General features: G+C 40.8%; 1 protein-coding gene across 7 annotated transcripts in view; it reads left to right on the forward strand.

Moving 5' to 3' along the window:
* LOC132848919 (immunoglobulin superfamily member 1-like) overlaps positions 1–25,666 on the forward strand; it is a 324,244-nt gene that overhangs the window by 7,169 nt on the left and 291,409 nt on the right. For all 7 annotated transcript variants that reach the window (XM_060875012.1, XM_060875014.1, XM_060875017.1 and 4 more), the window contains exons 3-6: positions 14,036–14,308; positions 17,985–18,278; positions 21,768–22,040; positions 24,150–24,431. In XM_060875012.1, coding sequence (XP_060730995.1) covers positions 14,036–14,308; positions 17,985–18,278; positions 21,768–22,040; positions 24,150–24,431 — 1,122 coding nt within the window. The remainder of the gene's footprint in view (positions 1–14,035; positions 14,309–17,984; positions 18,279–21,767; positions 22,041–24,149; positions 24,432–25,666) is intronic.

A 25,666-nucleotide genomic window follows, 5' to 3' on the forward strand; every position in this document is an offset into this window, starting at 1 on the left:
AAGTTTTACTGGTCCAAATACACACAGAGCTCTGAGACTGAGACTGAGACTACATCAGACACCTACACCATCAGGTCAGATAAAGTCTATGAGGGAATTCAGTACAAGTGCAGAGCTGGAAGAGGAAACCCAGTCTACTACACAGACTACAGTAATGTACTCTCACTAACTGTTATTGGTGAGTAAGAGACTTTCTGTTAAATGATTCTGCACAACACTGAACATATAAACATGTGAATACAGTCAGAATATAGCAACATTTACACAGCTACTTACAGAGAAAACTTTCAGATAAATAATTTTATTGAAGTTAAAGACAGACAGTGTGAACACGGCTGAGCAGGACTGGTGTGAGGTGAGCTGGAAAGATAGTGACACAGCACTAGTTTAGCTTTGGTAGAAAATGTCACCAAATCCTTTTTAAAAACCAAAACCAAAAAGCATTTTAAAAGATGCTCAGGGGCTGTAAAAAGGGCTTGATGAAGTTACTGCTTCAAAATGAAACATCAAAATGCTGAAGTCCAGAACTGACTGAATGTGAATGTGTGAAGAGGACAAGGGTCCAAATTTTATAGTGAATCACTCAATCAGATCACTCATCTGAATGTGAGAGATTAGAGAGTGAGTGTGTATGAGGAGTTATGAACTAATTACAGGTGTGTGTGTGTGTGTGTGTGTGTGTGTTTCCATTCAAGTACACTTGTAAAAAGACATTCAAATCACTCTCACTCACTCACTCATTTTCTACCGCTTATCCGAACTACCTCGGGTCACGGGGAGCCTGTGCCTATCTCAGGCGTCATCGGGCATCAAGGCAGGATACACCCTGGACGGAGTGCCAACCCATCGCAGGGCACACACACACTCTCATTCACTCACGCACTCACACACTACGGACAATTTTCCAGAGATGCCAATCAACCTACCATGCATGTCTTTGGACCGGGGGAGGAAACCGGAGTACCCGGAGGAAACCCCAGAGGCACGGGGAGAACATGCAAATTCCACACACACAAGGCGGAGGCCGGAATCGAACCCCCAACCCTGGAGGTGTGAGGCGAACGTGCTAACCACTAAGCCACCGTGACCCCCCCCATTCAAATCAAATAATCAATTTATACTCAGTCACTCGATCTGTATCTTTAATGTGCAGTTTTTTGTTCAATTGCTGACATTCAGAATTTCTGAAGTCTTGTCTTATTAAAATAAACAGGATTATTAAACACAAAGTATTTCAGAAAATAAATTGTTTAGATACAGTCTGTACAGAATCCTGATTATTTTTAGGTCTGAGTCTGTATTAAAATTGTGATCTACATTTACTTCATCAGTGGTGATTGTTGTCTGACAGAGTTTCATCATTTACATGTGAGCTGATATACTGTATCTACACTCTGATTGGTTATCTACAGAATAGAAACAGTAATGATTTGTTTGTTTCTTACAGAGAGTCCTAAACCTACAGTGACTATAAACCCTGATACTCAGGTGTTCATATATGAGACTGTGACTTTCAGGTGTTATGTAGAGGAAGGAGGAGACACTGAGTGGACGTACGTCTGGTTTAGGGACAGTAACACATTCTACCCATATTCCACAACAAAGGAGTTCAGCATCAGCTATGTTACAGACTCACATCGTGGTCAATACACCTGCAGAGGGAGGAGGACAAGTGACTCTCAGATGTCAGAGATGAGTGATTCTGTTACACTCTCTGTATCAAGTGAGTCTGTTAATGAATGTTATAACTTTTATGTAAAAAGTTTCACTAGTTTTAGATTTTGTGTCAGTTTGTATCATATGCAAAAAAGTCTCATTATTGTGATTTTACTGCTATATTCTTTTCTCTTTTTCCTATTTTTAAGTAACTGATTCTTTTGATCTATAAAGAATCAATACAACATATTCAATATTCTGATGCTGTGACATTTTTCCTGGGCTATTATTTAAATTGTTAGAAAGAAACCTGACATTTATGAGCCACACATAATTCTTCACCTAATATTTAATCTGAATCTATGATTTTATATTGAAAATAGATTGTAAAGTTTCACTGTTGTGATTTAACAGAAAATATTTAAATGATAGAATGAGATTTTAAAATAACACTAATGTCTGCAGTATGGCTTAGAACATAAGACACAATTTATAAACATAATCAAAAGCAAATTAACAGTTTGATCATCATTTTAATTCTATTTATTCAATGTACTGCATATAAACTACTGTATGTAATAACGTTATGTAATAACTTTAGGATTCCAGTGCAGGTTTTGTCATCCCAATCTGCCAGCAGCAAAATACACTTTACTACAACTTGAGGTGGCAGTAAAGTAAAGTAGTGTCAGATTTAGAGTAAATAACTTTAATGTTATATTAATTAACAAGTGCCCCAGGACACTTTTGTATTTTGCTGATTTAGGACACAACTGAGTTGAAGGGTTTTGCCCAATAACCTCTTGGTGGTGCTGGGATTTGAGCACACAAGCTTCTGAAGTGTTCATCTGAGCCTTAACTTCTGAGCCACAACAACTACACCAAAACAACACAGTGGGTTAAAGTTCAATAAAATATAAGAAGGTTGTCTGTTCTAATCCCAGTGATACCAAACTGCCTTGATTGGTTTCTTGACCAGGATTCTTTGGATTAGTTATATATTTAATTAACCAAATGACCAAATGACCATGTGAGTGGGATGAAAATACCTGAAAGAAGAGAAAATCTTTTCATTTTAAATCTGATTAGTGTAGTAAAGATTACATTACAGCTGAACTGTGTGTTTCTTCTCTAACAGAAAACCCTAAAACTGAACTCACAACATTGTAAGATGTGTAAATGTGTAAATATAATAAGATAAATTCAGTGGAAATGTTTGATAAAAATTACATGACTTCATTCATTTGACATAGTTTAAGAGCTGTGGTCAGATGTTTTCTTGATAATTTATTGTAATCTTTATTTAACCATTTAAAATCTCATTTAGATTAAAAATCCCATTTTTAAGAGACCTGGACCACACATCAGCATGCCAAATTTCAACAAGCAAAACAGACAAGCAGTTCTACAATAGAGTTAGCATAGCATCATAGCATCCCAAAACATTGACCTGAAAATTTCTTCATGTAGACAAATTACACACAAACATTGTGTATTTGGTTTTTTGTTTAAAAAAAAAAAAAAGATTCTAAAATGGCTATTTATGGTGTGAATATTAAACTATCACAAAATAAGCATGAAGTAAGTTCAAATTATGTTTGGATGTTTATAATTTAATAATTTTCTATATTTTCAGACATGGGTAGATAAGTTGGAACAGCTCAGTGTTCATGTTAATTGTGACAGGAAAAGCAGAAGTATGATGGATGTGTGAATGGATGGATGAAATTCCCCACAACTCTTGTTAAATGAAGCACTGATAGATTATATGTGTATTAAATGTTGTTCCCTTTTGAGGGAACTCGACGCTGCATCAGTGCTGACGCTATGGGAACGCTTCTGTGAGGAAGTTGTGTCTGAAGTAATCAGAGGTGTGCACACACGCCATTTTAATGGCTCGGGAAGGACACATGACGGAGTGATTACGTGCCAGCAAGTCCATATAAGGGCATCTACATCACACTACTCCAGCTTTCTTTGTCTTCAGGAAGTGCTCTGTGTATGTGTGTCAATTGTTTGTCCTGTCTGTCTAGTACAGGGAGAGAAAAATATATATTTTAGGGAAAGCTAGGCGAGGAAAAATAATATGTTGCAAACTAAGCATTTTAAGAGATGCGTGCATCCCTGCCCCCGCTTTATCACGGGGGACGACACGCACTCTCTGCGTTGTTTGTTTGGGAGAGGAGCATCCGTGGTCGGCTCTCAAGGGAGCCGGCTGTGTGCATTGTGAGGGATTCCCTCAGCGTATTCTCCGATCCCGCCTAGCTGAGATAGCGGAAACGGAGAAAGAGACGGGTTCCCTTTCTCTTTCCCTCTCCCCTAACTCTCTTCGCTCGGTTTCGGTTTCGGGAGCTCAGGCCGCGATTTCTCCCGACCCGGAAGTGAGCATGCCGCTTTCCGCGTCGAGCTTTGAGGAGCTCGATGTGGGCGTGGAGGAGCTTCCAAAATCAGCGGCGTTCGAGGAGCTCCTTGAGGCGGTGACACGCGCTGTGTCTAGATTAAAATTAGATTGGCCGGAAGAGGAAGTTAATGTCGTCTGTTCTGAGTTCAAGCCACAGGCCACCTTCACGCAGGCGGCTGCCATTTTTCACAGACCTCCATGCTGAGGTGTCGAGGTCGTGGAAAAGTCCATTTTCAGCGCGTGTTTTTTCCCCTGCCATGTCTGACTTTTCGGCCATTATAGGGCTTGAAAGCCATGGGTATGGGCCGATGCCTAGGATTGAAGAGACGCTTGCGGGCTATCTCTCACCTACATCAACCGCATGGAGGAAGCCTGCCCTTCCATCCAAGCCATGTAGAACCACTTCAGCCCTTGTGGGTAGGGCCTACGCGGCAGCAGGCCAAGCATGTGCGGCCCTGCACACCATGGCGGTTTTGCAGGCCTACCAAGCAGACCTGCTTACAGACCTCGACAGTGGTGAGGGATTGGAACCTCAGGTGGTGTCTGAGCTCCGCCGAGCCACTGACATTGCGCTCCGTGCCACAAAGCAGACGGCCCGCACCGTAGGCCGTTCAATGTCTGCGCTGGTTGCCACGGAGAGGCACCTGTGGCTCACTTTAACTGACATCAAAGATGAGGATAAGTTCTCTCTCCTGGACGCCCCGGTTTCACCTCAGGGCTTGCTCGGCGACGCAGTGAGTACTTTTGTTGACAGGCATCAGGAGGCAAAACGCCAGTCGGCAGCGTTCAGAGAGTTTCGCCCCCGCCGCGGCGAGAAGCCTGGGCCATCTTCCAGCCGCACCCAACCCCCTCCTAGCTCACTCAGGGCAGTAAAAAGGGCTAGTGCAAGTGCCGGTGCCTTCCCGTCTAAGACTAGGGATGCCGGTCGGCCCAGGCCCGGGCCCAGTCCCGGGCCTGGGCCTTTTCTACCCGGGCCCAGTCCCGTCAGGTGAGAGGGGACCTTAGGTGGGCTACATAGGAGCCCTGATGCTCGAGGGCTGGGGTTCCTATGAGCATCCTATTCAGGAAGGCCCCCTCTACTGCCTGCCCCACTGCCTCCGGCGTTTTGGGGAGCAGTAGGGTCTGTGCTCGCTCCTCTTCCTTGTACGGCGCTCCGTGAGTTGGCACCTGGAAGTTTCAGGGCACTCGGGAGGTCTGCACAAGGTTGACACCACTATCAGACAGCCAGGCAGCATGGAAACTTCTGCCAGGTGTGTCTCAGTGGGTTCTGGATACCGTAGGAAAAGGCTACAGTATCTGGTTCTCCACCCGTCCTCCGCGCTTCCAAGGTGTGCTGCCCACGATTGTTGGCAGGCACCAGGCGGTGTTCCTCCAAGAGGAACGTCTCTCACTCCTGAGGAAAGGGGCCTTAGAGCTTTTTCCCCTCCCAGAGCGGGACTCCGGCTTCTACAGCCGATATTTTGTTGTCCCCAAGAAGGAAGGGGGGCTGTGTCCAATTTTGGACCTCCGGGCTTTGAACTGTACTCTGAAGATGTACAAGTTCGGGATGCTCATGCTCAAGGGTATTGTGTCCCAGATCAGGTCCAAAGACTGATTGGTGACGATTGACCTTGTGGATGCTTATTTTCACATAGGTGTCCTGCCAGAGCACAGGAAGTTCCTCAGGTTCACTTTTGGAGGCGAAGTGTGCCAGTATTGTGTTCTTCCTTTTGGCCTAGCCCTTTCCACCACGCACGTTAACAAGGTGCATGGACGCTGCCCGGGCTCTGTTTTGTCTCTGGGGCATCCGTGTACTGAATTACCTGGACGACTGGCTCATTCTGGCCCAGTCGAAGGCTATGGCGGCCAGTCATCGAGATGCTGTGCTTGTCCATATGAGGTATCTAGGCCTCAGGTTGGACCCTGATAAGTGTGTGCTTTCTCCTTTTTAGAGAACCACCTTTCTGGGGCTAGTTTGGGACTCCCCCACGATGCGGGCACATCCGTCTCCCGCTTGGGTGGCTTCCATCTTGCCAGTGGTGAAAGCTATTTGGCTAGGCCAAGGCCTCTCTGTCGCTGAGGTGCAGAGGGTGCTCGGCCTCATGTTGGAAGCAGCCAACGTTATCCCTTTGGGTCTGCTTCACATGAGGCCACTCTGAGCTCTGGCTCAGGGTTGCAGGCTTTCATCCTTGCGGACATCCCCTGAGGGTTATAAGGGTTACGCGCTGTGGACTTCGTACCCTTCTTGTGTGGTGAGACCGCGGTTTCTGGCCTTGGGTCCCACTCTAGGGATGTGGCACCATCGCAGGGCTCTTTCGATGGACGCCTCGCTTTCGGGCTGGGGAGCGGCCTAGGATGGCCATCCTGCCCAGGGTCTATGGGAGGGCCCTTATCTCTCGTGGCACATAAACTGCCTGGAGATGAGGGCTGTTTCTAACACTTCCTTCCACACCTCAGGGGCTGCCATGTCTTAGTACGGACAGACAGCACTGCGGTGGTTCATCATATCAATCATCAGGACGGTCTGCTTTTGTGCCCCCGTTTCAGGTTGGCACAGCAGATTCTGCTCTGAGCAGAAACCAGGTTCCTTTCGCTGAGAGTGATTTTCATCCCAGGGCATGTAAATCGGGAGGCAGACTTCCTGTCGAGGCAGGTGCTGAGGCCCGAAGAGTGACGTCTCCACCCCCACGCGGTGGAGAGAATTGGTATGGACGTGGCCGAGGCTCCGTCCGTACGCCTTCCCCCCGGTAGCTCTGCTCCCGCAAGTCCTAGCCTGAGTGTGCCACGACCGGGTCAACCTACTCCTAGTTGCCCCTCGTTGGCCCTCTCCAGTTTGATTCACGGTCCTAGCCTCCCTCCTGAACGGCACTCTATGGAGGTTCCCATCAGGGAGGATCTCCTCTCTCAGGAGCAGGGGTAATCCTATACCCCCGCCCCGAGATGTGGAAGCTTCAGGTCTGGCCCCCGAGGAGGACCAGTTCCTAGAGGCAGCCCTAATGCTAGGGCTCCCTCCATTAGGAAGCTACATGATCTGAAGTGGACCCTTTTTCGCCTCTGGGACGATAAACACTGTCAGGATCCAGTTCACTGCCTGGTTGGTACAGTGCTGGAGTTCCTGCAGTCTTGCTTTTCTCGGGGCCTGTCCCCCTCTACTTTGAAGGTGTACGTGGCCGCCATTGCTGTGAACCACAAAACTGTCCTCGGGGCCTCCTTGGGTAGGCACCCCCTGGTCTCTCGCTTTCTGCGTGGTGTGAAGCAGCTGAGGCCTTCCTGCAGACCACGCCTTTCTCCCTGGGACCTCTCTGTGGTCCTGGAGGGGCTGCTGGAAGCCCCCTTTGAGCCCATAGAGTCAGCCTCTGAGAAGTTTCTGACCCTGAAGTTGGCTCTGCTCCTAGCCTTGGCCTCTCTCTCTCGAGTGGGAGATTCGCAGGCTTTGACGATTGCCCCCGCCTGCCTAGAATTTTCCCCTGGCATGGCCAAGGCTATTCTGCACCCTGCCTAGAATTTTCCCCTGGCATGGCCAAGGCTATTCTGCACCCTGGGGCAGGATATGTCCCTAAGGTGCCCTGGATGGCTGGCTGTCCAGTCATACTGCTGGCCTACTGTCCCCCGCCCCATGAGTGGGCGGAACAGGAGAGGCTGCATTTGCTTTGCCCACTGAGGGCCTTGAGGACTTATGTCCACTGCTCTAGCTCGTGGAGTAACTCCTTCGCCCTTTTTGTCTGTCCTGGGCCGGAATAAGGGTAATCCGGTTTCCAAGCAGCGCCTGGTGTACTGGGTAGTGGAGGCCACTAGCTCAGGCCTATGAGGTGCGCGGTCTTGCCTCACCTCTCGGCATCAGGGCTAACTCCGCTAAAGGTATTGCCTCATCCAGTGCCTTGGCCAGGGGTGTTCCCTTTGAAGATGTTTGTGTTGCTGCAGGTTGGTCCTCTCCGCTCATCTTTATCTGGTTCTATAACCTGGTCTTGGACCCTACTCCAGGGTCCCAGGTCCTGCATGGCCTTGATGGTCTGTTCCCAGTCTGCTCGTGCTCTCTCACGGCCTCTGGCACAGTCATCGACCGGGGCGTGGCGACGTGGTAATTGGCATTCCCATAGCGTCAGCACTGACGCAGCGTCGAGTTCCCTCGAAAGGGAACTACACCAGGTTACGTATGTATCCCGGTTCCCTGAGAAGGGAACGAGACTCTGCGTCTCTGGCCACGCCCCAAGCATCCTCTCGCGCTTCCTTCAGACAAATAGAAGCTGGAGTAGTGTGACGTAGATGCCCTTATATGGACTTGCTGGCGCGTAATCACTCCGTCATGTGTCCTTCCCGAGCCATTAAAATGGCATGTGTGCACACAGAGCTTCAGACACAACTTCCTCACAGAAGTGTTCCCATAGCGTCAGCACTGACGCAGCGTCTCGTTCCCTTCTCAGGGAACCGGGTTACATACTTAACCTGGTGTAGTTTTATGTGTTAAATGTGTAAATAAGCAGGTAATTATGGTAGACTGGAAATACAGAATGTTACTTAGACCTCTTAGAACTTATTAGCTATTCTGATTGTAGTGACACATTTTTACTGAGTTATTATTTAAACAAATAATTTACAAATATTTGACATTAATTAATAATTACTTAATAGTCAAGATGATTCCTGTCATGATTTTCAACTTTCACTACTGTGATTTTACAGTAAACAGTTAAATGACTGAATAAGATTTTTTCTTATTTTTTTTAAAGGAAGAAAGAAAAAAGAAAAGAAAAAAGACTTAATGTGTGTAATATGGTTCAGAATATGAGACACAATTTATAAAAGATGTGGAAAAGAAATTCACTGGGGCAATTCAGTGACTTTTATATATCAGTTCAATGTTTATTTTTATTTATTCATTTTAAATCATTTTCTGCATATAAACAATGTGGAACCTTTACAAATAAACACTGTAACTAATTGCTTAATTAGGCACAAAGATTAAACTACTGGTTATGTTGTAATAGTTAATCAAATACAGCTCTTCATCATTTTATATCAACAGGAAAACCCAAACCGACTGTGACTGTGACTCCTCAGAGCTCCGTCTACACTGGAGACAATGTTACTCTGAGCTGTAATCTGATGTCCACTGGATGGAAGTTTCTCTGGTACGAAGGTCAGAAATGGAATTTCCTGTCCCGTGAAGCCTCAGACACCAAAACACACACTGTGAAAGTCTCTTATGATGGACGAGTAAATTACTACTGTATAGCACGCAGAGGAAACTACTACTACTCAGAGAGGAGTGAACTAGCCACAATTACAGTTACAGGTGTGTCATGTTTTTTTTTCACAGGTTTACTGTTATGAAAACAATAAAAACCTAATTATTTTATTGTTCTAATTTTTATTTGTAATTATATAACTATATAATATATTTACTTGATTCTGGATATGTTTACATTTTTGTGATCTTTCTATAGCAAGACCAAAGCCTGAAGTGAAAGTACAGCCAGCTGACCATGACATTGTGTTTACTGGAGAAAATGTCACTTTTATTTATATATATATATATATATATATATATATATATATATATATATATATATATATATATATATATATATATATATATATATATATATACATATATATTTATAAGTTTCACTGCTGTGATTTAACAGAAACGATTGAATGATTGAATGAGATTTTAAAACAACACTAATGTCTGCAGTATGGCTCAGACTATAAGACACAATTTATAAACATCATCAAAAGCAAATTAACAATTTGATCATCCTTTTAATTTTATTTATTCAATGTACTGCAAGTGTAAATAAGCAGGTGATTAAAGTAGGCTGGGAAATACAGTTAATTAGCTAATGTTAATTAGACCTCCTAGTGAGAATGATGAGATCATGAATTACTGTAATGTGTTCATATAAAAATAATGATGTACATTTATGTGTTTTGTGGCAAACACATTTATTTATTTTTAGGCAAAACACAAAGTTTTAAAAACAAAACCATTTGTTAATGCTCCCACTATGTCTACAAGTAAATAGATTATGTGTAGATTTGCATTTTGTTGTTTCATTTATTATCAGAATACTCTGTAATCTATACACATATAAAATAAATTACTGTGATGTAGAGACAGATTAGTGACCTGCATCATCACACAGCAGTTATTTTCTGACCCTCACTTCAATCACAGTTTATTAATGATGTGTCTAAATAAAAAATCTAAAATAATTTCAGCACATTGTTTAGCTTCATCACAGAGACAGTAATAATGTTTCACAGTAAATGTGATTAGTGTATTACAGACTATTTAACATCATGAACTGTTTCATTTCTAACAGAAAATCCTAAACCTCAGCTCACATCAGACCTTAAAGGAGCTGTACTGACAGGAAACTCAGTGACTCTGTACTGTACACTGACACCACAGTCTGCTGGATGGAAGTTTTACTGGTCCAAATACACAGGGAGAGATTGGACTGAGACTAAATCCACTGAAACAGACTCTTACTCCATCAGTTCAGTTAAAGTCTCTGATGGAGGTCAGTACAAGTGCATTGCTGGAAGAGGAAACCCAGTCTACTACACAGACTACAGTGATGTACTCTGGGTAAATGTTATTGGTGAGTAAGAGACCGCACTGGACACAATATGTTAACAGTAGATCTGGTAGTATATACTGTACACTCACCGGCCACTTTATTAGGTACACCTGTCCAACTGCTCGTTAACGCAAATTTCAAATCAGCCAATCACATGGCAGAAACTCAATGCATTTAGGCATGTAGACATGGTCAAGACAATCTGCTGCAGTTCAAACCGAGCATCAGAATGGGGAAGAAAGGTGATTTAAGTGACTTTGAACGTGACATGTTTGTTGGTGTCAGACGGGCTGGTCTGAATATTTCAGAAACTGCTGATCTACTGGGATTTTCATGCACAACCATCTCTAGGGTTTACAGAGAATGGTCCGAAAAAGAGAAAATATCCAGTGAGCGGCAGTTCTGTGGGCACAAATGTCTTGTTGATGCCAGAGGTCAGAGGAGAATAGCCAGACTGGTTCGAGCTGATAGAAAGGCAACAGTAACTCAAATAACCACTCGTTACAACCGAGGTATGCAGAAGAGCATCTCTGAACGTACAACACGTCGAACCTTGAGGCAGATGGGCTACAGCAGCAGAAGAAGACCACACCGGTACTAGACACACACAGACACACAGTGGTGTGAAAAAGTGTTTACCCCTTCCTGATTTTTTTTTTGCATGTTTGTCACACTTTAATGTTTAAGATCATCAAACAAATGTAAATATTAGTCAAAGATAACACAAGTAAACACAACATGCAGTTTTTAAATTAAGGTTTTTATTATTAAGGGAAAACAAAATCCAAACCTACATGACCCTGTGTGAAAAAGTGCTTGCCCCCTAAACCTAATAACTGGTTGTGCCGCCCTTAGCAGCAAGAACTGCAATCAAGTGTTTGCGATAACTTGCAGTGAGTCTGTTACAGCACTGTGGAGTAATTTTGGTCCACTCATATTTGCAGATTTGTTTTAATTCAGCCACATTGGAGGGTTTTCGAGCATGAACCACCTTTTTAAGGTCATGCCACAGCATCTCAATAGGGTTCAGGTCAGGATTTTGACTAGGCCACTCCAAAGTCTTCATTTTGTTTTTCTTCAGCTATTCAGTGGTGGATTTTTGGTGTGTTTTGGATCATTGTCCTGCTGTAGAACCCAAGTTCGCTTCAGCTTGAGGTCACATACAGATGGCTGCACATTTTCCTTCAGGATTTTATGGTAGACAGCAGAATTCATGGCTCCATTTATCACAGCAAGTCTTCCGGTTCCTGAAGCAGCAAAACAGCCTCAGACCATCACACTACCACCACCATATTTTACTGTTTGTATAATGTTCTTTTTCTGAAATGCAGTGTTACTTTTACACCAGATGTAATGGGACACACATCTTCCAAAAACACTTGTCTCTTTAGTCCACAGAGTATTCCCCAAAAGTCTTGGGATCATCAAGATGGTTTCGGGCAAATCTGAGACGAGCCTTTTGTTCTTTTTGCTCAGCAGCGGTTGTCTTGGAACTCTGCCATGCAGACCATTTTTACCCAGTCTCTTTCTTATGGTGGAGTCATGAACACTGACCTTATAGGTCGTGTCTCCGATATTTGAGAAATGCTTCAGAAAACTGAGTCGGGAACGACAAGCTAAACAAAAATCAAAACAAACGTGTGGCCAATGAGCAGTAAGGGGCGGGTCTTGTCAATATGCGGCGGAGAGAGTGTTCAGTGCGCATGTGTGACATTAGCAGAAAGCGGTTTTAACATTGACATGGAGGATAAAAACAAAGAAAGAAAGCGAAGAAAGGCTTACGATAAGGCAAGAAGTAGGACCGTGTTAATATAGGATCAGCTTTCCAGCGCTGGAGAGAACTGAAGGAGCAGGAAGTTGGCCACATATTCACAGATTGGAGTTTCCCGAGTCAATAACTCCTGAGCTAAACGCTGTTACTACACAAATAACACCTCTTTTCTATCGTAGTAATGTAGAGACGCAGCTACAACCGCGTTTTGTGTAGTAACAGCGTTTAGCTCAGGAGTTATTGACTCGGGAAACTCCAACCTGTGAATCATGCACACATGCACACATGAGCACTGAACACTCTCTCCGCCCATATTGACAAGCCCCGCCCCTTTCTGCTCATTGGCTATACGTTTGTTTTGGCTACACGTTTGTTTTGCTTATTATATATATATATATGTGTATATACATATATATATATATATATATATATATATATATATATATATATGTATATATATATATATATATATATATATATATATATATATATATATGTGTATATATATATATATATATATATATATATATATATATATATATATATATATATATATATACGTATATATATATATATATATATATATATATATATATATATATATATATATATATATATATACGTATATATATATATATATATATATATATATATATATATATATATATATACGTATATATATATATATATATATATATATATATATATATATATATATATATATATATATATATATGTGTATGTGTGTGTGTGTGTGTTTAAGTCTTTATATTAAACAGAAGTGTCTACCTATTAAAAAAGTCCCATTTTAATTAAATTTGTAACAATATGTAAATCTTATTAGTGGCACAATAATAACCAATCTATTACAAAGACAGACAAAAACACTTATATGAGATGTACACTTATATCTGCTTAGAGCAGAAGAGCTTTGTTCTGTAAAATGAGCCATAAGTAGTTGCAGAATATAGTTAGCTTCAATGGTAGGTGTTTGCTTGAAGAATTTTGCTCTACCTTATGCTCTACCAGTCACACACAAGACTTTATGAGAGTAGAACTCAATGACTCTCTGCTTTTTTCTCTTCCACTTGACCAAAGTCCAATCCCTTACCATCTTTTGCTAAAACAACAAACAAGACTCAGACACACGCAACATCATGCTGACTTTACTTTACTTACACATGCACACCTCTTCCTCATCCTTCCTCATTCCTGCTCCAGGTGTGTGTTCACGGTGTGTGTGTGTTCACTGCTGTGTGTGTGCACTTTGGATGGGTTAAATGCAGAGAACGAATTCTGAGTATGGGTCACCATACTTAGCCGTATGTCACGTCACTTACAGCCTTATACACATACACACATCAGGAGCATACCAACTACACAGAAACTCCTGGGGTAACATGGAATAAACCATTCACTACATATACTACACTGAATGTTGCAAGAGTTTAAATGGGAAAACAGGAGAGCAAAAATGCTGTAATTAAAACATAAATCAGTAGTTAAAATCATTTACAAATTCAGAACAGTAACTTGATTCATTTTTAGCACTGAGTCAGAATTACAAATTGTTATCTGCATTTTATTTATTAGTAATTACATCATTAAAATAATGATTTTACTTTTATTTTTTTCACACAGAGAATCCTAAACCTGTGGTGATTATAAAGCCTGATAAACAGGTGTTCAGTGGAGAGACTGTGACATTCAAATGTGAGATAAACAGCACAAAAGTCACCAAGTGGACATACAGCTTGTATAAGTATAATGACACAGAGAACTCATACAACGAAACACAAGAGTTCATCATCAGCTCAGTTACAGTCTCTAACAGTGGCACATACACCTGCAGAGGGAAGAGCAGTGACTCTCAGTTCTCAGAGGACAGTGATCCTGTTACACTCACTGTATCAGGTAAGTCTGTGAGTTTATCCTCATCATTTCTGTTTTGGCAAGTAAAATATTAGTAAAATTACTAATATTTTAGTATTTAGTATTTTAAGTAAAAATAAGTAAAAATTTCATCTTTCAGATTTTCATTGAGCTAAACTGTAACTGAGTCTTATTTTAATGGCTTTAGAGCTTCCTCCTGTCTTTTTACATGAAATTTTTACTTTTCTATCCTAATACCTCAAATTCCCTTCATTTCTGGTCAAGACATTCATTCATTCATTTTCTACCGCTTATCCGAACTACCTCGGGTCACGGGGAGCCTGTGCCTATCTCAGGCGTCATCGGGCATCAAGGCAGGATACACCCTGGACGGAATGCCAACCCATCGCAGGGCACACACACACACACACTCATTCACTCACGCAATCACACACTAGGGACAATTTTCCAGAGATGCCAATCAACCTACCATGCATGTCTTTGGACTGGGGGAGGAAACCAGAGTACCCGGAGGAAACCCCCGAGGCACGGGGAGAACATGCAAACTCCACACACAACACAAGGTGGAGGCGGGAATCGAACCCCAACCCTGGAGGTGTGAGGCGAACATGCTAACCACTAAGCCACTGTGCCCCCTCCTGGTCAAGACACATCACTTATTAGCCATTTTTTTCCCCTTGATTTTATTTATCTGTTACTTAATAGTCTAAAGCTGATGTTACTGTCATGATTTTGTATGTTTGAAAACAGATTACAGAGTTTCACTGCTGTGGCTTCACAGTAAATATCAGTATGTTTAGTTGAGGGTTGAAAATAAATAAATACTGATGTGTGCAGTTTTTGTCAACCCAATCTTTTAACAGCAAAATACACTTTACTACAACTTGAGGTGGCAGTAAAGTAAAGTAGTGTCAGATTTAGAGTAAATAACTGTGACACACATTTACAATAAAGTACTGTGATACCTTAATGTTATATAAAATATGTGTCCTAGTACCAAATGACCAAATGTGAATGTGTTATTTTATGCTATACCTGATATGCCAGAACTGTACTGTAAATATATGTAGCGCCCTATTCCCCTCAGATAAAATAGAATGGGCCCTGGGTGTGTGGGTTTAGGATCTCTCCTATTAAAATACATATACGGATGTTACAGTATCTATTTATTTATTCCAGCAACCTTTGATATAAAATAGCCACCACAACAACATTGAATTTACTGTAACTGTACAAAATTTAATTGAAACAAAAATAAAAACAAAATACTCATAGTCGTGCATGAAATGGGGATGGTGGGCAGTGCAGAAGGTGCAGTGCAGTGCAAACACAAGGACAGTGCAGACAGAAAACACAATACACCACAGGACATGTAAGTTTAGTCCTCCTGTAAAACATGGTCAGAATGATGGGTGGGAGATGGTCTTACTCACCACCACATCATTCTACCACTGAATTAGCTCCACCAAAACACTGTAGTGAATCAATGCAATCTAGTTAAAGTATTTGTGGTGACACAGTGGGTTAAAGTTCAATAAAATATAAGTAGGTTGTCTGTTCTAATCCCAGTGATACCAAACTGCCTTGATTGGGTACTTGACCAGGATTATTTAGCATTATTTAGCATCTTCAATCAACCAAATGACCAAATGTATATATGGTATTTTATGCTACACATGATATGCCATAACTGTACTGTAAATATATGTAGCGCCCTATTCCCCTCAGATTAAATGGGATGGGCCCTGGGTGTGTGGGTTTAGGATCTCTCCTATTAAAATACATATACAGATGTTATCTATACATTCATTCCAGCAACCTTTGATATAAAATATCCACCACAACAACATTGAATGTACTGTAACTGTACCCAACTTAATTGAAACAAAATGAAAAATAATTATGCCACTCAGTTGACGAGCTCATCGTTCCTATAATAATCTCGCTAGTTCATGCAGCCACATGGGACACACCGCTCTCTCGCTTTTGCTCGTGTTTAAACAAACAAACAGTTAATTCTGACACTAGATTGATGCAAAATCTACTCCAAAGCCTAATGGGAACATTTACATTGCTTTGTTAGTTCTCTTGTCGACAACTTACAAGTATTGTAAGTTACTTATTATTTGCCTTAACACAGATCGCTCACATGCTATCGCCATTCCTCTCTTCCTCCCACTTATCTCTCTCCTCCTTCCAGTAGCCATACACTTCCACCAATCATGACCTTTCTCCCCTTTTTTCTAAATTAAATTATTTTACATTTACTCTTTTATTGTTATTATTTATTTGAAATAAATGTTTTTACTTCAGGCTACATATAATTTACAGTTGTTTACATTTTAGTACATTGTTGGCAACCATGTTAGAGTTTCTTTCACAGTGAACACAGAGACTCTGTAAAACTTTCCTCAAATGTTGCTCAATTACCTCAATGTCTAAATATAGCAGGCAAATTATTTAAAACACAAACGTTGCGGCCTGATTCGGTTCGTGGGGCCTGATTCGGTTCTTGGGGCCGTTGAGACCAAAAACCCAGTAGTTATTTCACTCACACTGGAGCAACAAACAAAAAAGTGGGTGGTACCGTATTCCAAGTTTGGAGGTTATCCAACAATTTCTAGCAGTTGACCACATACATGAAGTAGTCACTTGTCTCCAGAACAACAACAGTCCAACAGAATCACATGACCTGGGTTATCTCACTGTCTCTATTTCTTTCTCTCCTCGACCTGAGAGCATCTGGTTTAAAAAAATTAATAAAAGCCCAATTAATCATGTATATGATTAAAAAACTAAAACTGGACCTAAAACTGGACTCACAACATAAGATGTGTAAAAGTATAAATATAATAGCTTAAATTTAGTGGGAGTGTTTGATAGAAATGACACGACTTCATTCATGTATCATTTCATCATATAAAGTGTGTGATCAAACTCCAACAGAAAGTTTTATTGCTCATTTCATGTACACTGTATTTAACCAGGTAAAGTCTTGTTGAGATTAAAGATCCCTTTTCAAGAGAGACCTGGGCAAGAAAGCAGCATGGCAAATTTCAACAAGCAAAACAGACAAGCAGCTATATAATAGAGTTAGCATAGCATCATAGCATCTCAAAAATATTTTCCATATTTTCACTACATTGTTAGATAATGTGGAACAGCTCAATGTTCATGTTAATTGTGATCGTCTTAAACACAAAACACAGAGAGGAAAAATGAAGGGATATGATGGCTGTTTGAATGGATGCATGAAACATATCACAGCTCTGATTAAATGGTGCATTGATGGTTTATATGTGCATTAAAATATGTATTTATACAGTATGTTACTTAGATCTCCTGGAGAGAATGTTGAGATCTCTAGTCTAACATGTTCATATAATTACAGTGATGTACATTTATGTGTTTGTTGTAAGGTGGCAACACTATTATTTTTAAGCAAAACACAAAGTTTTAAATACATTTTTAATGTTTTCACTATGTGTTCCAGTAAATAGATGTTCATGTTCTGTTTTATTTTTTATACAAAATAATCCTTACTCTATACATCTATAACAATAAATTACTGTAGAGTCTTACTTACGACCCTCACTTCAAGATGTTTAGCCTCATTACAAAGACAGTAATAATGTGAAATAAAGTGATTAGTGTAGTAAAGACTACTTCACATCCTGAATTGTTTCATTTCTGACAGAAAAACCTAAACCTCAACTCACATCAAGCCTTGAAGGAGATGTACTGAGAGGAAACTCAGTGAATCTGTCCTGTACACTGACACCAAAGTCTGCTGGATGGAAGTTTTACTGGTCCAAACCCACACAGAGCTCTGAGACTGAGACTGAGACTAAGGCTGAGACTGAGACTACATCAGACTTCAAGACCATCAGCTTAGATAAAGTCTATGACAGTATTCAGTACAGGTGCAGAGCTGGAAGAGGAAATCAAGTCTTCACAGACTACAGTAATGTACTCTCACTAACTGTTATTGGTGAGTAAGAGACTTTGTGTTAAATGATTCTGCACAACACTGAACATAAACACAACATGTGAATATAGTCAGAATATAGCAACATTTACACAGCTACTTACAGAGAAAACTTTCAGATAAATCATTTTATTAAAGTTAAAGTGTGACAGTGTGAACAAGGCTGAGCAGGACTGGTGTGAGGTGAGCTGGAAAGCAGGTGACATCTAGTTTAACTTTGGTAGAAAATGTCACCAAAACCTGTAAAATTTTTATAACAAGCTGCTCAGAGTCTGTAAAAGGGTTTTCTTAAAGTTACTGATTCAGTCCATCCTTTCCAGTTAGCTTGCACCATATGTCCTCTACAGTCGGTATATTGTAGTGCTGTCGGAGTGTGGCCTTGTTCAAGTCTCTAGGGTCTAAGCAGACTCTGAGTGCCATTTTTCTTTTTGGTAATGCACAGACTGCTCACCCATGCCGTTGGCTTAGAAACTTTGCTTATCACACCCCTTTTTTCCAAGTCATCCAGTGTGCCTCGAAGTCTATCATGGACAGCATAAGGACTTTTCCTGCAAACATGTATTACTGGAGGGATAGTAAGGTCAGTGTGACTGTGATGCAATCCAGGAAATTGGCTTAGACCTTGAAATACTGACGCATAGCGGCGTAAGAGCTCAGTTTCTGTAGTGGGTGGTGTAGGTGTGAGAGTCTCAACTTTTCTTCTGAGATCCAACTGCATGCATGCCTGTCTCCCTTGCAGGGCTATATCAGATGCTGTGGTCACAAAGAACATCATTTCAGTGTTTTTGTCTTTGTTCTGCACAAGTAGTTTAACAACACCTTCTGGTATGATGCGAGCACCTCCGTATGACATCAGCACTGTTTTTGTGTCATGTATGCTTACAGGAATCTGTAGCTGATCGATGATTTTCTTTGTAATAACATTCGCTTCAGCACCTGTGTCTAGCTTGAAGCTGATAGTTGTGCCTGCCACACACAAATCTGCATGAAAGCCTGTTTCAGGGTTGTTTGGCTGAACAACTGAACCTATAAACAGCGTGTCCACTCCTGTCAACGACGCGGGGATAAAACAGGCCCAAATGCAGGATAGCGTAAAAAAAAAAAAAACTCAGGATTTACTCAATTAAAACACAAAACAAGGACAAAGACAAAACCAGACACGACTAGAACGAAGACAAAAGAAGACAAACGACAAGGATTCCCCGCTGCCATCGGCAACGCGGCACAGTTAAATACATGACAAAATTATCCACATAAGGAATAGGTGTGCAGAGGCGTGGAGGAAGAGACAAGGGTGGGGCAGAAGCAAACAAACAAAAGCATGTGGCCAAAGTCCGAGCTGAGTCCTGACAGTACCCCCGCTCAAGGCGCGGCTCCTGGTGCGCCAATGACAGTCCCGATGAGGCAGGTGGGGGGAGCAAAGCACATGGCAAATCATGTGGGGGAGCAAGGCACACGGCGAGGCAGGTGGGGGGAGCAAGGCACACAGCGAGGCAGGTGGGGGGAGCAAGGCACACAGCGAGGCAGGTGGGGGAGCAAGGCACACGGCGAGGCAGGTGGGGGAGCAAGGCACACGGCGGCACAGCCAGAGAGGGCCGAGCGATGTCCACAGCTGAGAAGAAGGGCCGAGCGACGTCCACAGCTGAGAAGATGTCCTGCTGAGTCTTGGTGTGGCGGAATTCTTCTGTCAACGACGCGGGGATAAAAAAATGCAGGATATCGTAAAAAAAAAAAAAAAACAGCATTTACTAAATAAAAACACAAAACAAGGACAAAGACAAAACCAGATATGACTAGAACGAAGACAACAGAAGACAAACGACAAGGATTCCGCTCTGCCATAGGCAACGTGGCACAGTTAAATACATGACGAAATTAACCACATAAAGAACAGGTGTGCAGAGGCGGGGAGGAAGAGACAAGGGCGAGGCAGACGTGGCCAAACTCCGGGCTGAGTCCTGACAACTCCTGCTTTCTCAGTGTCTATAACAAGTGTGTCCATTTTCAATTTTGATTTGCAAATATTCGCAAAATGGTGGTTTTTGCCGCATTATTTACAAACTTCATTATAGCCAGGGCACCGTCTTGGCATGTGAATGCGTCCGCATCTGCCACAACAGTTTGCTTGTCCTCTTGTAGGGTTTGGCAGTTGTTAATACCCTGTCACTTTGCTTGATCTCTGTGCAGGCTGTGACCTCTTTTTTATGATTGCATGTACATGCTGTGTTTCTGATGTTAATGCAATTGCTATGACTTGTGCTTTTGTGATTTCATTCGCTCTGCATATGTCAGTGGCTTTTAGAAGTGTGACGTCTGATATGGACAACAGTCGTTCACGAAGCCTAGTGTCAGTTATGCTGAACATTATTTTGTCTCGTTTCATGAGAAATTTTCCTTTTTTTTTCCCAGTTTCTCCAAATTCACATGTGCACGCTTTGTTTCTTAGCTCCGTAACAAACTTGTCTATGCCTGCGTGCTCTGAGAATGTGTGGGCCCAAAACTGATGTGACTCAAAAACAGTATTCTTACGAGCAGCACAGTATTTCTGAAATGCCACGAGGGACCTCTAAAATTTTTTGCGCTGTGAATCCTCATATTCAATCTCAAGTGAGTTTCAATTTCAAGTGAATCTTCTCCTATGCAATGCAGCAGTACAGCAATCTGTCTCAACTCGGTTTTATCCACAAAGCCTGAAGCAGTGAGGTACAAGTTAAATCTTTGTTCCCACTTACGCCAATTTTCAGCCATGTTTCCGGTCAGACATAAAGGTGGCGGCAGATGAAGCATCTCCATATTGTCCGCTTCAGTAAAGTTATCTGGCAATGTTCAGTAATGTTATCTGTTATTATGTAATGTTAGTCTGGCACTGATGGTGATACTGTGTCTCTGTTCACTCAAGTTGCTGTAATTTTTTTGTTTTGTCTTGGGCGATGTTAATTAGACTTTTAATTCATCTTCTGACACCATGTTGTGTCTTTATTAACATAAAGACTCAGACACACGCAACGTCATGCTGACTTTGCTTTACTTACACATGCACACCTCTTCCACATCCTTCCTCATTCCTGCTCCGGGTGTGTGTTCACGGTGTGTGTGTGTTCACTGCTGTGTGTGTGCACTTTGGATGGGTTAAATGCAGAGAACGAATTCTGAGTATGGATCACCATACTTAGCCGTATGTCACGTCAGTTACAGCCTTATATACATACACACATCAGGAGCATACCAACTACACAGAAACTCTGGGGGTAACCTGGAATAAACCATTCACTACATATACTACACTGAATGTTGCAAGAGTTTAAATGGGAAAACAGGAGAGCAAAAATGCTGTAATTAAAACATAAATCAGTAGTTAAAATCATTTACAAATTCAGAACAGTAACTTGATTCATTTTTAGCACTGAGTCAGAATTACAAATTGTGATCTACATTTTATTTATTAGTAATTACATCATTAAAATAATGATTTTATCTTTTTTCTTTACACAGAGAAACCTAAACCTGTAGTGATTATAACACCTGATAAAGAGGTGTTCAGAGGAGAGAAAGTGACATTCAAATGTGAGATACGGAGCACAAAAAACACTGAGTGGACATACAGCTGGTATAAGAAAGATTACACAGAGAACCCATACAAAGAAACGCAAGAGTTCATCATCAGCTCAGTTACAGACTCTGACAGTGGCACATACATCTGCAGAGGGAAGAGCAGTGACTCTCAGTTCTCAGAGGACAGTGATCCTGTTACACTCACTGTATCAGGTAAGTCTGTGAGTTTATCCTCATCATTTCTGTTTTGGCAAGTAAAATATATCAGTAATTTCATCTTTCAGATTTTCATTGAGCTAAACTGTAACTGAGTCTTATTTTAATGGCTTTAGAGCTTCCTCCTGTCTGTTTACATGAAATTTTCACTTTTCTATCCTAATACCTCAAATTCCCTTCATTTCTGGTCAAGACACAAATCACTTATTAGCCAGTGTTTACCCTTTGATTTTATTTTTAATTTTATTGATCTGTTACTTAATAGTCTAAAGCTGATGTTACTGTCATGATTTTGTATGTTTGAAAACAGATTACAGAGTTTCACTGCTGTGGCTTCACAGTAAATATCAGTATGTTTAGTTGAGGGTTGAAAATAAATAAATACTGATGTGTGCATTTTTTGTCAACCCAATCTTTTAACAGCAAAATACACTTTACTACAACTTGAGGTGGCAGTAAAGTAAAGTAGTGTCACATTTAGAGTAAATAACTGACACACATTTACAATAAAGTACTGTGATACCTTAATGTTATATAAAATATGTGTCCTAGTACCAAATGACCAAATGTAAATGTGTTATTTTATCCTACACATAATATTCCATAACTGTACTGTAAATATATGTAGTGCCCTATTCCCCTCAGATTAAATGGGACGGGCCCTGGGTGTGTGGGTTTAGGATCTCTCCTATTAAAATACATATACAGATGTTATCTATACATTCATTCCAGCAACCTTTGATATAAAATATCCACCACAACAACATTGAATGTCCATCTGTCTCTGTCCACTAGCAGTTGACCACATACATGAAGTAGTCACTTGTCTCCAGAACAACAACAGTCCAACAGAATCACATGACCTGGGTTATCTCACTGTCTCTATCATTTATTTGTATCTTACTACATTCCCCTTGCTGTAATAACAGGAGGATAAATACACAAAGCGCTCTGAATTTCTATGCCCGAGAGCATCTGGTTTAAAAAAAATGATAAAAGCCCAATTAATCATGTATATTTTCTAGAGAATGAGCACTTAGAAATTAACAACTTTAATAAAAAACAAAAAAAACCCACAGATTTAACATTTTTACATTTTAAGCATTTATCAATTGACCAATAACTGTATATTTATTTATTTGTTTATTTATTACAACTTCCTTATGCATTTTTAACTGGGCTTCTCCGATCGCCACCAGAGGGAACCTTCCCCTGAGTATTAGTAGTTCCCGGACTACACGTCCCATCACCCTCTTACCGGGACTGATTACACCGCCACCTGTTTCCAATCACCCACTTCCTATATAAGCGAACTTGAGCTTGACTTCTGTGCAAAGTCTCGATTTTCCACAGCTATCAGTCAGAGCGTTTATTTCCTGTGATCTGGTTTATCCCGGTCTGTTACCTTGTTCTGTTTTTTCCTGTCTTACGATTGTCTGCAGCCTGCCCTGACCTTCTGCCTGTATTACTGACTACGATTACTGCCTCTACTACGTTGTTGTGTTTGCTGATATTGACCCAAGACTGTTGTACAGCTCAGTGTTCGTGTTAATTGTGATCGTCTTAAACACTAAACGTAAAGAGAGGAAAAATGAAGGGATATGATGGCTGTTTGAATACATTCATTAAACAAATCACAGCTCTGGATAAATTATGCATTGATGGATTATATGTGCATTAAAATATGTTTTTATACAGAATGTTACTTAAATCTCCTGGAGAGAATGCTGAGATCTCTAGTGTAATGTGTTCATATAATTACAGTGATGTACATTTATGTGTTTGTTGTAAGGTGGCAACACAATTATTTTTAAGCAAAGCACAAAGTTGTAAATACATTTTTAATGTTTCCACTATGTCTTCCAGCAAATAGATGTTCATGTTCTTTTTTTTTTTATACAAAATAATCCTTACTCTATACATCTATAACAATAAATTACTGTAGAGAGAGATTAGAGACCTGCATCATCACACTGCAGTTATTATCTCACTTATGACCCTCACTTCAAGATGTTTAGCCTCATTACAAAGACAGTAATAATGTGAAATAAAGTGATTAGTGTAGTAAAGACTACTTCACATTCTGACCTGTTTCATTTCTAACAGAAAAACCTAAACCTGAACTCACATCAAGCCTTAAAGGAGCTGTACTGAGAGGAAACTCAGTGACTCTGTCCTGTACACTGACACCACAGTCTGCTGGATGGAAGTTTTATTGGTCCAAATACACACAGAGCTCTGAGACTGAGGCTGAGGATGAGACTACATCAGACTCCTACACCTTCAGCTCAGATAAAGTCTATGACGGAATTCAGTACTGGTGCAGAGCTGGAAGAGGAAATCAAGTCTTCACAGACTACAGTAATGTACTCTCACTAACTGTTATTGGTGAGTAAGAGACTCTGTATGAAATGATTCTGTACAACACTGAACATATAAACATGTGAATACAGTCAGAATATAGCAACATTTACACAGCTGCTTACAGAGAATTCTTTCAGATAAATATTTGTATTGAGGTTAAAGAGAGACAGTGTGAACACGGCTGAGCAGGACTGGTGTGAGGTGAGCTGGAAAGCAAGTGACAAAACACTAGTTTAACTTTGGTAGAAAATGTCACCAAAACCTGTAAAACTCTTATAACAAGCTGCTCAGAGGTTGCAAACAGGGTTTCATAAAGTTACTGATTCAGAAACATCAAAATGCTTGTTCATGTTAAATAAACATTCTTATAATCTTATCATGTCTATATAAAAAAAAACAACTATTCATATATCCTTTAAAGCATATTTCCTTATAGAATCTCATTTTTTTAATATCAAATGGTGCATGACATCTTTAATCCAAATTGTAAAGTTTGGTGGAAACATTTCCTTCCATTTGAAGCAAGATGACAAAAACAAAGCAAATAATCTACACTCTGTTAGCATTAGCCAGATTAGATAACAGAATGAAAACACTGTGATATAAATCTTAAACAGCAAGGGCATGACAGTAGTGTAAATCTGGACGAGAGGAACGAGGCTTAAATCCCAGTGGACACAGAGATCAAAACCAGAAGCCCAAACTAGGTCAAAGCCAGTAATCCACAGAGAAGAACTCCAATAGGTGAGACAAGAGTGTGAGTCAAAGCGCAAAACGTTGTTTGAGAAATGCTTCAGAAAACTGACTCGGGGTGACTAACAAAACAAACGTGTAGCCAATGAGCAGAAAGCGGTGTGTCTTGCCAATATGCGGCGGAGTCAGTGTTCAGTGCGCATGTGTGACATTAGCAGAAAGCGATTGAAACATCGATATGGCGGATAAAAACGAAAAGCGAAAAAAGGCTTACGATAAGGCAAGAAGCAGGACCCGTGTTAATATGGGATCAGCTTTCCAGCGCTGGAGAGTCTTATATTCTTGCTGACATTCAATGTTCCAAGACTTTAATCAGGAAAACAGGAGAGCAAAAATGCTGTAATTAAAACATAAATCAGTAGTTAAAATCATTTACAAATTCAGAACAGTAACTTGATTCATTTTTAGCATTGAGTCAGAATTACAAATTGTTGTCTACATTTTATTTATTAGTAATTACATCATTAAAATAATGATTTTACCTTTATTTTTTTCATGCAGAGAAT

Source organism: Tachysurus vachellii, chromosome 7 (genome assembly GCF_030014155.1).
Source record: "Tachysurus vachellii isolate PV-2020 chromosome 7, HZAU_Pvac_v1, whole genome shotgun sequence".
Taxonomy (NCBI): domain Eukaryota; kingdom Metazoa; phylum Chordata; class Actinopteri; order Siluriformes; family Bagridae; genus Tachysurus; species Tachysurus vachellii.